The 14306-nt window shown below is 39.6% G+C and overlaps 1 protein-coding gene across 3 annotated transcripts in view; it reads left to right on the plus strand.

Annotated features, from left to right (window-relative positions):
• Positions 1-14306, plus strand: part of GRIK3 (glutamate ionotropic receptor kainate type subunit 3) — a 250241-nt gene that overhangs the window by 140118 nt on the left and 95817 nt on the right. For all 3 annotated transcript variants that reach the window (XR_009553877.1, XM_007537496.3, XM_060206191.1), the window contains one exon: positions 9957-10133. Coding sequence is in view for 2 of the 3 variants with exons in the window: in XM_007537496.3 (XP_007537558.1) it covers positions 9957-10133 (177 nt within the window). In the remaining variant the exon portion in view is untranslated. The remainder of the gene's footprint in view (positions 1-9956; positions 10134-14306) is intronic.

Here is a 14306-nt window from a genome sequence, read left to right on the forward strand (position 1 = left end):
GAAGGAGAACCCTCACCCAGCTGAAGCTTGAGCTTAAGAAACCATCCCCAACCCCACACAAAAGGGAGATACTCTCCCAAGAGTAATGACACTCTCATCTGAGAAGCCCTGGATACAGAGCCTGAGGCCGGGGTTTGGATACATAGGGATTGATAAAGGAAGAAGAGTGCTCTTGAACAAGATCCTCCAGGGGAGTGAGCAGGGCAAGATAGGCTGGGGACACAGTTGTGTCTTCAGGAACAATCTGGTCTGTGCCTGATACAAGACGTGTGTGTGTGTGTGTGTGTGTGTGTGTGTGTGTGTGTGTGTGTGTGTGTGTGTGTGTGTTGGTGAGAGTGTGTGTGTGTGTGTGTTGGTGAGAGTGTGTGTGTGTTGGTGAGAGTGTGTGTGTGTGTTGGTGAGAGTGTATGTGTGTGTGTGTGTTGGTGAGAGTGTGTGTGTGTGTGTGTTGGTGAGAAAGTGTGTGTGTGTGTGTGTGTGTGTGTGTTGGTGAGAGTGTGTGTGTGTGTGTGTTGGTGAGAGTGTGTGTGTGTTGGTGAGAGTGTGTGTGTGTGTTGGTGAGAGTGTATGTGTGTGTGTGTGTTGGTGAGAGTGTGTGTGTGTGTGTGTTGGTGAGAAAGTGTGTGTGTGTGTGTGTGTGTGTGTGTGTGTGTGTGTGTGTGTGAGAGAGATGGTGCTGGTCAGGTGGGGGGCAGCACTGCAAGAGATTCTGGAACATACCAACATACCGAGTCATACTGATCCCATGTCAGGGAATTGCTCTTTTGAACCCTGGCATTTCCCAGATTGCTCCCAGGACAGAGGTGAGAGGTGAAACTCTCTGAGCAAAGGGCTCTCTCCAGCTGAGTGTGATATCTAGAGCCAAGCTGATGACTGGAACCCAGATTCAAACCTGACTCTCCTTATGTCCAGAACCCACATCTAAACCTCAGTGTTGGATCCACACATTTGCTACCTGGTGACTTGAATAATTTCAACTTTGGGAGTGACCACTCCCTGACATATAGCATTTAATAAAAGCGTGAGTCCTTTCTTTGGACTGCATTGTGGGGTGGGGTATGTTTGTGATCCTGGCATGGAACATCCAGCTGCTCCTAATCACTTCTTTCTCCAACTCCATTCTGTGTTGTTTTTGCCTCCCCTTGTTCATCCCCTTCTGCACCTCTGGTCCTCTTTCTGCTCTGTGTCACTTGGTGCTGGACAAGGCTCAGCTTCCTCACTCCCCCCAAAGAGCAGAGTCTGGTATCAGTTTTCTGTAAAATTTGACAAGGTTCCTTTCTCCCTGCAGGTGGTTTGAACCCAGGTCATTTTGCTATGTAGCTTGTGGACTCAGCCCTGTGCATCACCACCGAGTCCCTGTTTTCTTTTTCTTAAACCGTCTCTCTCTCTCTCTCTCTCTCTCTCTCTCTCTCTCTCTCAGATCTCTCTCTCTCTCTCTCTCTTTCTCTTCACACCTCCTCTTATCTCCCCTATTAAACATAACCTTAGCCTCCCAACTTTGATTCATTTGTACTGATGATCAGTACAAACTGATGTTTCTAGATTCTCCATCCAGGTCCTAAGATGCCTCCACTTCTGAGAAGGCTGCACTTACCCTATAGCCAGAGACACACTAAAGCCATTGGCCAAGTCCAACCCATTATGTTACTATAAATAAAGTTTTATTGAAACACAGCTGCCCTCACTTATGAATGGCTGTTTCCGTGATCAGTGGCAAGGCTGAGTAAACCATCTGGATCACAAAACCCAAATAGTCATTATCTGGTCTTTTACAGAAATTTTTTGTTGACTCCTACCCTAGAATGTGGAAGCACAAAGCTTATTTTGTTTTTCAGAAATACATTGCTTTCTTTTTCTTTAATAACTATCAGTGACTTAGTACAATATATTAAATTCGCACCATGTGCCAAGCACTTAGCTGTGCTTCTTCCTTTTTTCACACCAACCAACCCTTTGCAGTATGTGTCTCATTTTGCAAACAGAGAGAATGAGTCTCAGGAAGACTAAGTACTTCCTCCAGCAGGTAGACCAAGGAAAGCAAGGCTGTTGCCAGAGTCTGAATTAAGTACCTCTTCATTAATATGTCACTAGGAGCTGCCCACCTTATCACATGTTATGGTTATCATAATCTGTTTATTGTCAGCTCAGTGGTTGTAGAGACCAGGGGACCAGTGCTGACTTCTCTTGGTGTCCCAGAGCTTAGGCACAAGTTTGTACATGACAGGAATTGATAGGTGTTCATCAAACTGAAATACATAGTCTGAAATGGAGACTCTTATCCATTTATTTTAATATTTTTATTTGTAATTAATAGTTTTTTGTAAGATTGTAAGATTGCAATGTAGCATTCCACACACACCACCAAAGTTCCATATCCTCATCCTCCTACCTCCTAAACATAACCAACCACCTTAGTTCTCACAAGTCTTACAAACAGTTTGCTTGCTTCTATTTTGCTTGGATTTTTTTTGAGAGTTAATGTAGATCTCTAGATTCCACATATGAGTGAAATCATTTGGTAGTTGTCTTTCATCTCTTTGCTAAGCATAGTCAACTCCAGTTCCATCCATTTTGTCCCAAAGGACACAATATCATCTTTTTGACTGAAGAGCAGTATTCCACGGAGTATATATCCCATAACTTCTTTAGGCAGTCATCTGTTGACAGGCATTTAGGCTGTTTCTACTCTGTGGCTATTGTGAAAAATGCAGCTATGAACTTAGGTGTGCATCTGTCCCTTCTAATTAGTGTTTGGGTGTCTATGGGATAAATGCCTCAGAGTGGTATTGCTGGATCATAAGGTATTTCCATTTGTATTTGTTTAAGGATTCTCCATACAGTATTCCAAAGGGGCTGTACCAGTTTACATTCCCACCATAGGCTTGGCTTTTAATGACTCACCTTTGTGAGATATTAGCCCCTCTCTTCCCTGGCTACAGCCCACCTGCCAAGGTCTCAGAGTCTAGGAAGAAGGTGTGAAGCTCTCTGATCTCTTTGTCCCATAATCTTTGTTTTTGGGGAAGGGGATCTTTAATGACCAGATCTCTCCCCAGGCTCTTACTGAAGGTATTTTCTCTAAATAAGAAAATCTAGTAAATGGTTATTATAAATAATATGAAAAAGAATCAAGGAAATACAAAGAACAAGATTTTTAAAATATCCCCAAACCTATTCTACTTAAAGATACTCACTGGTAACATGTTGATAAAAGTCCTTTCAGTCTTTTTTCTGTAAATACAAATATATGCTTTTGACTTGATGACTAGGCATCTAACTGTGATATTACTTTGTCTGGGAGAGGGTAGGGCAGCTAGGACAATTGTCTTCTATGACATTAAGTGCTCTCTAAGAGCATCTTTAATGCTTTTTCCTTATTACCAAAACTCTCCTTCAATGTAGAGGACTTGTGTGTGTGTGGGGGGGGGGAGTAATAGGCAAAAGCAATCCATTATCCTTTTTTACTTTCTAGAAAGAACTTCTGTAAACATTGTGGTGTCTGCCCTTCTGGTATGTCCTTTTTTATTTTAATTGGAATTGCATTAAATTTATAAATTAATTTGAAGAGAACTGACATCTTTACAATACTGAGCCTTCCCTTTCCAGGACAAAGTTATATCTCCCCATTTATTCAAGTCTCCTTTTATGTCCCTCAGTAAAGTTTTGTAGTTTTCTTGATATAGGAATCATACATTTACTGTAAAGTATTTTATATTTCTTCTTGTTGCTTTTGTGAATAGAGTCCCTTTTCCCCATTATAATTTCTCTCTGTTTACTGCTGATATTTTGGAAGGCTACATGTTTTGCTCTAGATGTATGTTGGCCTATCAATATGCTTTGTTTAGTTTCTACTAGATTTCCATCTACATTTTGAATTGTAGTGAACATAATAACCCTCACAAATATACTGTGTCTCTTTTCTGGTTGCACTACCACAGTTTGTTATTTTTGTCTGATTTTTACTGTGATTTTCAGGAGTGTTTTCTTATGGAGTATTTCTGTCACATATATCCAGGGATGATGGTATAATGAATCTCTCTATATACCCCCTCCCAGCCCCAACTACCAGCAACTCATCATCCCTCCTGCCCTTAACACACTGTTTCCACATACACCCTCCTTTTATTATTGTAAAATAAATTTTGGGCATCACTTCATGCCATCCTATACCTTGACTGTTACTGCCTGCAAGTTGTTCTGCCATATGGGTAGATCTTAATGTTTTGAATAATTTCCTTCTTTTGGACAGTAAGTTGTTTCTGTTTTTCTCACTATTGTATAAGAATCTCCTTATACATAAATGCATCTCTGTTATCTCTGAATCTTTCTACATTTACATTCCCAGAAAAGGAATTACTGGGTCATATGGTATTTTGATCATTTATTTTGCTTTAAACACATACACACAGTCACATGATGACTTTTCTGATTAGAAATGTAACACATGTTCAATGTAGAACTTTTTGAAGATAAAGAAAAACACAAAGAAGGAAATGGAAGTCACCAAGAATGCTGCTCAAGAGAGTTCCCCTCAGTATTTCTAAATGTACCTTTTTCTTTGTACTACTTGTTGTCATTGGGACTTCACAGCTCTGGGCCAATTTTTTTTTTTTTTAAGAGAGACAGAAAACCAAGACAGGGAAAGACATCACAGCACCAAAGTTTCTTCCATTGTGGTGGCGACTTAGTTGGACCTGGGTCAGGTACATGACAAAGCAGGCCCACTATCCAGGTAAATTGTTTTCCAAGCTCCCTTCTTTTCTTTTTTAATGGACCTATCATGGTATTTCCACACAAACACAAAGATCCACACGGCAACATGCTGTCTACAATTTGTTTACTTTTATTTAGCAATCTTTTATATTACTTTTGAGGAAAGGTTACTCTATAAGACTGTTGTTGTCACAGGGCTACAGTTTTCACATCTCCCCAAAATAGGTGTGAGGACACTTTGCCTTCCATGTTTGTTCACTTTTTTAAACATTCACTATATTCTTTTAATTTTAAAAGTAATTGCAAAACTCTTAGTACCTTTCTACTGGTGAACAGGTCAAATGTGGTAGATTCATACAAAGTTATGTCATTTAATAATAAGAAGAATGAAATACTGACCCGGACTATACCATCACCCTGGAAAACATTATGCTAAGTGAAAAAAAGGCAGGTGCAGGAGATCACACACTGCATGATTCTATTTATATGAAATGTACATCCAGAAAAGACAAATCTCTAGAGACAGAAAGTAAATTACTGGTTGCCTAGAGCTAGGTGTTAGAACAATGACTGACTATAAGTGGGCACAATAGATCTTACTGGGATGATGAAAGTATTCAAAAGATAGATTGGCAATAGTTACATACTCAGTAAATTTACTAAAAAATATATTGTACATTTAAAGTATGGTGAATGTTTTGAAGTTTCTGAAATAAAAGCAGTTCCTCATGATGTTGATTTTTACAAAGAAAAAAAGGTTTGTTTGGAAAAAAAATTGAAAAGCACAAAGAACAAAATAAGAAATTGACCAGGTAGGATGACTCAGTTAAGTTGTTTTGAAATGTCATTTATTCTTATGTTAATGATGAAGCTTGTCATCTTCCTTCTGTTTTTCCTATTCTCACAGGGGGTCACACTGCAGCTCTGCTGTAGGGCATTTATTTTTCACTTAAAAATAGACCAGCAAACATTCAAATGTTGTCATGATGCAGAAATACATAGCCATGGAAGTTTATTTACTTTCTCTGATGTTGGGCATATCCAGACAACCTTGACACCCCCCCACCTTACATCCCCCCCACACACACACACATACACACACACAGATACAAGATCTCTGTGTCCATCCTTGCTGCTGGAATTAATTCCTAAAAAATAAAATATTGAGTCAGAACATTTTAAAGATATTTTGAGGATCCAGTGGTGGCACACCGGGTTAATCACACATAGTGTGAGATGCAAGGATTCCTGTTCAAGCCCCCACCTCCCCACCTTTCTCCTCCTCTATCTTCCCCTCTCCTCTCAATTCTCTCTGTCCTATCCAATAAAATGGGAGGAAAAAAAAAAGACCTCTAGGTGCAGTGCTGGCACCAAGCCGCAGTGATAACCCTGGAAGCAACAAAAAAAGAAAAAAAAAAAGGAGAGAGAGTTGTTTTTATATATTTTACATGGCCACCAGCAAAGGAGTGTATGCCAATTCCCACATCCATCAATAGCTAACTCAGGAAGTGTCTGGTTCTAAATAGTTTCATCAATTGTGGGTGTTATTTTATATGCTTCCCAGTGGAATTGGCCATATTGTTGATTTAAGTTGAATTTACTTGAAAATTAGACGGGATGTGTATTTCTTCATATGTTAAGTTCTCCTTTGTATTCTTATGTTGTGTGAAGCACCACATGCTCGCCCTTTGCACCTTTTTCTGTTCAAGTATTTTTATACTTTGACGAGTTTAAAATTATTTTCCGTGAAATAAAAATATCATTTTTTAAACCCAGTCTCTTTTGATTGAAGAAAGCTTCTGTGCTGTAGTCTCTTTTCCTCTGTCTCTACCTGAAACAGAATATTAATCTTTATTCGATCTCATATGTTACAGGGAGTCAGGCGGTATCACGGAGGGTTAAGCACACGTGGAGCGAAGCGCAAGGGCCAGAGTAAGGATCCTGGTTCAAGCCCCTGGCTCCCCACCTGCAGGGGAATCATCTCACAGGCAGTGAAGCAGGTCTGCAGGTGTCTATCTTTCTCTCCCCCTCTCTGTCTTCCTCTTCCCTCTCCATTTCTCTCTGTCCTAACAACGACAGTATCAGTAGCAACAACAACAATAACTACAACAACAATAAAAAGCAAGGGCAACAAAAGGGAAAATAAATAAATAAATAAATAAATAGCTATGTTATCACATATGTTACAAATATAGTTTCTAGTTTGCCATTTAATTTTATTTATGGATATTTTTGGTATGTATGAGTGTTGTATTAGGTCTGTGAAGTTATTGGCCTTTCTCCCCCCGTTTCTGACTTTTTTTGGAATGCCTACAAATTAATCCTCACGTGCATCTTCTTTCTTGGAGCTTTGGTAGTGTTATCTTTTCTCCTTTTCTTTATTTTCTTGCTATTTTATCTTTGTCACATTTGGAGTATATTTTTGTATGTAGCTTAAATCTCTCCCAAATGATTAAATCGTCTCAGCACAATTAATTTCTAATTTACCTACTGATTGTGCATAGTCACCTTTATTATGTCTAAAGTGTATATCTCTGCTTAAATCGGTCTAGGTCCATTTTATTTCATTCAATTGATCTAGCTGTGTTTTTGTATGCCATTGGCACAGGGTTTTAATTATTCTACCTTTGTGATATATTTTTAATCTGGCACTTTTCATCTTTTGTTTAGTCTCCAGGATGCTTTTTAGAGTCAGTTTGTGAAATACAAGAAAAATCCTTCTATGAATCTGGTTGGGATTGCTTCCAGCTGAAAAATGAATTCAGAGAAAACTTACACCTCAACAGTTGAATCTTGAGTATCCCAGACCATAACACATCTTCTTCTTCAAGTCTCTTTTATGTCTCTCACTTATAATGTTCTTGTCATTTTTAGTACTGGACTTGAGCACTTCCCATTTGGTTTATTATTAGTTATTTTATGTTTTTGCTGATATTATAAAATAAATTCTTTTTTGCCATTAAGTTTTCTTACTGGTTGTTGCTGATACAAGAAACTATTAATTTGTGCTAACTGGTCATTTAATTGGACTTTCATACTATCTCTAACCAGTCTTAATGTTTATGGATTTGACCATTTCTGTAAAAGGTGTTTATATCATGTGTACATAGAAGGTTTTTTTCTTTTCAAGAGATGCATGCTTTCATATTTCCCCCCTTATTTTCTTAGTTAATGTTGTGGTGTGAATTATTATCTCCCTCCCTTTTTGTACTTTTATTTTTTTTATAACTCTTTTTTTTTAATCACCAGGGCTTCATTGCTCTAGGTTGACTTTTTTCACATAGTGATAGACAGAAACAGAGACAGAGAAGGAAAGATATCACAACACGGAAGCTTCTTCCAATGCAGTGGGAATCTAGCTTAAACCTAGCTGGGTCAAAGGCATGATGAAACAGGCAAGCTATTTTGTCAGCTCCTTTTTTTTTTTTTTTGTCCTTTAAATGATAATGTCTCTAGTCTTACACCAGTATTGTGTATTAAAGCTCAATTTGAACTAAGATGCTTCTAGAGTATATTGTTTCTGCTGTTAGTTTATTATAGCTTTTTAAGCATTCTTAACTACAGCAGATACTGTAGTAGTTTCTGAAATGATTTTTTAATTTTTTAAAGATTATTTATTTTATTTGAGAGGACAGAGAGAAACTTAGAAGAAAGGGTATAGAGAGGGAGAGACAGAGAGACACCTGCAGCACTGCTTCACTACTCATGAAGCTTCACCTTTGCATATGGGGACTAGGGGCTTGAACCCAGGTCCACGCACACTATAACTGTAAGCCACCGCCCAGCCCCCTATCAAATGATTTTTTACATTTTAAAAACTATTTTTATTTATTTAGTGACAGAGAGAAATTGAGAGGGGAGAGAGAGATAGAGAGGAGAAGAGACAGAGGGATACCTGCAGTCCTGTCTCACCACTCATGAAGCTTTCCCCCTGCAGTTGGGGACCAGGGGCTTGAACCTGGGTCCTTGCACACTGTAATATACATGCTTAACCAGGTGTGCCACCGCCTAGCCCCCAATTTCTTACATTTTATAATCATGTTTTTTTTTTCTGTTGAGCTATTGATGTGCCAGAATGATCCCCATAGATTTATTTCTACTGAATTACCCTTACATGCATGAAATCCAACTCAACTTGGTCATGGTAAATTATCCTTATAATATTCTAGTAGTTTATTCTTGCCAGCAGTCTAGCAAAAATTTTCATAGCAATATTATTATGTTGGTTATTCTATTTTAGCTCTGTCAGTCTCTGTTGCCAGGAATTTGCTGAAGTAGGAGGGTTTTCTTGTGATCCAAAACCTTTTCTATGTATAGAAATTATCTAGGGTGCCATTGAACATTTGAGAGAAAATATCTTGTCCGTAAAACCTTCTGAGCCAAGCATCTTTATGAGTGCTCCCTTCTCTGCCTCAACACACACAACTTTTTTAAAAAATCATTTTATTGGGGGGGGGGATTAATGATTTATAGTACCATTTGTTGACACATGGGTGCAGTTTCTCATTTCACCATGATTGGCATCGGTAAAACACTTTCACCCCCAAAGCAGGTCCTTTTCCACCATCAGGCATCAGGAACCAACCCAGCCCCCTTCTCTGGAGTCCTTTGCTTTGGCGCAATATGCACAACCCAGTCCAAGTTTCACTTGTGTTTCCCTTCCGACCTTTGTTTCTTAAATTCTGCCTTTGAGTGAAATCATTCGGTTTCATTCTTCTCTTTTTGGTTTGCTTCACTTAACATAAGTCCTTCAAGCTCTATCCAAAATGAGGTGAAGGAGATGACTTCATCATTTTCTTTTTGCAAAAAGGATATTTAAATGATTTGACTACTTATGAAAATACAAAGTTTATTGATAAAAGACAATACAAAGTTTGTATGATCTTGCATATGCAAACAGCAAATGCCAAACTAAAGAAAAAAAAGGAAATAAGCTATACATTTCAATAATAAGCTTTCCAAGAGCATAATATGTTAATATATTTATTATATATATAATTACACAAATATACACATGCAGTATTTCCTCTGTATAAAGTTGTACTGGACAGATAGTTTATAGACATAAATGTTTAAATAAGTTGTCAATAAAAAACATAATAAAGATTCCAAATCTTTGCATATGTGATTGGTTTCATATCTATGACTTCACCATTTTTAACAGCTGAGTTGTGCCTAAGAAAATTATGGTATATATAGCCAACTGAATACTACTCAGCACAACTACTTTTACCCATCTCTTGCAGGAGGAATCTTTGAGTATGCAGATGGCCCCAATGCCCAGGTCATGAACGCTGAGGAGCATGCATTTCGGTTTTCCGCTAACATCATCAACAGAAACAGGACTCTGCTGCCCAATACAACATTGACCTACGACATCCAGAGGATTCACTTCCACGACAGCTTCGAAGCCACCAAGAAAGGTGAGTGTGCAGCCAGGAAAGTAGAAAAGTTGCCTTTGTTTTACACAGTGCTGAAAATGGGCTAGAATCCCACGTGGTGGAACTCTGGGTCGTAGCCACGGGCTTAGGATCTTTCCCCAGCTGTTTTGAGGATTGGTCTCAGTTCAAGTTCAGCTTAGCTGTTCCATCTTCAAGGAATGGTAGGTTTCCAGCTGAATTTCCCAAGTTGCTGGCAGAGGCTGTGAGGGAATGAAGGGCATGGAGCTAGCTGACAGGAGGCTAAGGACATAGGAGTACGGAAACTAACCCAGTTTTCCATCACCTCTGAATCAAAGCATGAATATTTTTCACTTATCGTTTTTCTTAATTATGGTTGCTATGCAGAATATCAGTATTTAAAATATTTCAGGGCAGGGGAGACAGCATAACGGTTATGCAAAAAGACTTTTCATTCCTGAGACTCCAAAGTCCCAGGTTCACTCCCTAGCACCACAATAAGCCAGAGCTGAGCAGAGCTCTGGTCTCTCTCTCCTTCTCCTCCTCCTCTCCCCCCATTTCTCTTTATCTCTGTGTATCTCTTGATCATTAAGACAAAGCAAATAAAATGTATGAAAAATAAATAAAATACATGTCAAACAAATAATGTACACATTCAAATACGTAGTATGCGTCTGCCATTAAAAATGATCTAATAGGGCCAGGTAATGGTGCACTCTGCTGAGTACACATGTTACCATGCTCATAGACCCTGGTGGGTTCAAGCCCCCAGTCCCCAACTGTGGGGAAGGAGAGAAGCTTCATGAGTGGCAAAGCAGTGCTGCAGGTGTCTCTCTCTCTCCCTCTCTATCTCAATTTATTCCATCTCAGTTTCTATCTGTCTCTATCTAATTCATGAATAAATAACTCTGAAAAAATCTAATAAAAGTTACAGAGCTCGGGGCTAGGTGGTGGTGTACCTGGTTGAACACACATGTTACAGTGCTCAAAGACCCAGGTTTAAGCCCCCAGTCTTCACCCTCAGGGAGGAAAGTTCACGAGTGGTGAAGCAGGTCTGCAGGTGTTTCTCTGTCTCCCTTCCTCTCTATCTCCCTTTCCCCTCTCAATATCTGGCTGTTTCTATCAACTAAATAAAGATTTTTTTTTAAAGTGACAGAGCTGCTTCAGTGGCTACAATAGAAGCTGTGAATGACACTTGCAGTCATGTGGGTGTAAGGGCTCAATCCATTTCTGCCTTTTTGTCTTGTGTGCATAATAACAAGAAAACTGTGATTCATAAAGAATAAATTGTAGTAAATTCAATTAGACAGTCCCCCTACACACACCTGAAAATTTCAAAGTGCAATAAAAACGAACATTGGGCTGTTTTCTTCCTCACTGGTGACACATTGATAAGTCACTCCAGTGACTGCACAAAAGGACTAGAAAACTATAGTCCAAGACTCTGTCACACTCAAGCAAGTTGGCAATGTCAATGCCTAAATGAGTGGGAAGAGCCCAGTGTGATGTAGAACTTATTTAGGTATTCAGGCATACTTTTTTTTTGTTATGGCGTTAAGAAATTTACCATACAAGTATGTACAGCATGAATCTATTTAATTGAAATCTAGCTTAAAAGCTTAGATAACTCTGGCAGTAACTTCCACAGACCCCTAACGTTCCGTGAAACTCCATTTAAATATCAGACCTAAGAATCTCATTCCCAGGGAAATCTAGGTCATCTTCCTATTAGAAGCCTTTTTGTCGTTTCTTCCTCAAGGCCCTTATCACAATTTGTCGTTGAACTATTGTCTTTTTTTAATGTCTGTCCCTTTCTCCCTAACATCACAGAAAGGAAGACCCTATCTTGAAAATGGATACAGCCCTAACAAAGTGACATCCATAAGTGTTCAATTAAATGATGGCTGAGTGAGTCAATTAGTGAGTAGGGTAAGAAGGACTTCTGGGAGCCTGAGCTTCACTGCCTAGCACTGTCACTTGAGTTTTAGGGACAGCATCACCCCTGCATGTTGAGAAGACTGAGGTCCATGTGTATGGAATCTTTAGTCTCTCTCTTTTTTTTTTTTCTAATTTCTTTATTGGGGAATTAATGTTTTACATTGGACAGTAAACACAATAGTTTGTACATGCATAACATTTCCCAGTTTTCCATATAACAATGCAACCCCCACTAGGTCCTCTGTCATCCTTTTTGGTAAATACATTCTGACTTGTCAAATTCACCTTCCTATATATTTTTAAAGTCTGATAAATGATTTTTTTATTTATAAAAAGGAGACATTGGCAAAACCATAGGATAAGAGGGGTACAACTGCACACAATTCCTATCACCAGCTATCGGTAGCCCATCCCTTCCCCTATAAATTAAAGAATACGAAAGCTAGCTTTCCTATTCTTTAACCCTCTGGGATATGGACCCAAGGTCATTGTGGGATGCAGAAGGTGGAAGGTCTGGCTTCTGTAATTGCTTCTCCTCTGAACATGGGCATTGACAGGTCTATCCATACTCTTAGCCTGCCTCTCTCTTTCCCTAGTAGGGTGGGACTCTAGGGAAGCAGAGCTCCAGGACACATTGGTGGGGTTGTCTGTCCAGGGAAGTCTGGTCAGCATCATGGTAGCATCTGGAACCTGGTGGCTGAAAAGAGGGTTAACATACAAAGCCAAACAAACTGTTGAGCAATCATGGACCTAAAGGCTAGAATAGTGCAGATGAAGAGTTGGGGGTCCTCCACTTTGTAGATAGCTAGTAGGCATATTTTAGTTATATTCCAAAGGGCCTGTGGCTATACTAGTTTTTTTTTTCCTTGCCTGAACCTGAAATCTGATATGCCAGTGGATCCAAGTTATTGTCTGGGGAGATGATGTCATGGGTGGAAAAGGGACAGAAAGGATCTTTAGTCTTTCTAAGGGATTCCTAGTAGTTAATCCAGGTCTTTGAGGCTCTCAGGAGCAGCCCTGCCCAGGTTCTTCCTGTTGCTGGTTCTATTTTAAAAAGTTCCATTGTGGGTCATCATTTCAGCACCGCAAAGCAGCCTGGCATGGACTTGGAGCTAGACTTGCAATTCAACAACTCCGATGTTAGCTGTGTGACTATAGACCTAATTATCTGGGCCTCAGTGTTCTCACCTACAAAATAGGCACTCCTCAGCAATTGCTTCTCACTGTGCTTAGCATAGAGCATGTGTCATATCAGATTTTGTTCTTATAATACTGGCTGCCTTGCTCAACACACTGAGCCATCAACTCAGGGGTCATCCTCCTACTGATTCTTGCTCAGCACTGTGGTTGCCTACCTTGCTTTGTGCCTTAAAGATGTAAAGATCAGAAGGTCCCAATACTGACCACAGTCATTGCTGACATTTCAGAGGCCACTCTGTAGAAAACCAACTTGTAGAGTGACTAGAATGTGGTCCTTTGTCCATTGTACCTATCTCCATTCTGCTGTGCCCTCCTCCTTGGTTGATCCTCCTTGTTCTCCTCCCATCATGCTCTGTGGTCAAACTTTTTCCTGCTGATAGTCCATATTGGCACTCTGCCCAGCCTCACTCAGCAATATAATGCCTAGACTCAACCAAGACTTCTCAATAACAAGGTCAGGGCACAGCCCTTGTGTGTATGTGTGTGTGGGGTGGTGGTGTAACCATTGCCCATCTCTTCCACTGCCTTGAACATCCCTTGACCTTTTTGTTGCCCTGCCATACAGCCATTGTCTAACACCTAGTGCCACACACCAGCTTTGGCTGTTGAGAACTTTCCATAAATATAAAACAGGTTTTTCTTTGGTTCTACCATGGTTATCACTAGGAATTAGTTAACTGGCTACGGAAGAAGGGCAAACGCTAGAAGAAGAAGAAGAAGAAGAAGAAGAAGAAGAAGAAGAAGAAGAAGAAGAAGAAGAAGAAGAAGAAGAAGAAGCGGAAGAAGAAGAAGAAGAAGAAGAAGAAGAAGAAGAAGAAGAAGAAGAAGAAGAAGAAGAAGTGCCTGCATGAGTCCAAAGTTCCTGGCAACCTCTATAAGTTATTATTATTATTTTTTGATAGCAGATTAGAGACAGAGGGAGATTTAGTGGAAGAATAAGACAGGCATTGCAGCAGTGTTCCATGGTTCATGAAGCTACAGGGAGGGAGGGAGGAAGGGAGAGAGAGAGAGAGAGAGAGAGAGAGAGAGAGAGAGAGAGAGAGAGAGGAGGGTTTGAAG

The sequence above is a fragment of the Erinaceus europaeus genome, chromosome 13, assembly GCF_950295315.1.
Source record: "Erinaceus europaeus chromosome 13, mEriEur2.1, whole genome shotgun sequence".
In the NCBI taxonomy this organism is placed as follows: domain Eukaryota; kingdom Metazoa; phylum Chordata; class Mammalia; order Eulipotyphla; family Erinaceidae; genus Erinaceus; species Erinaceus europaeus.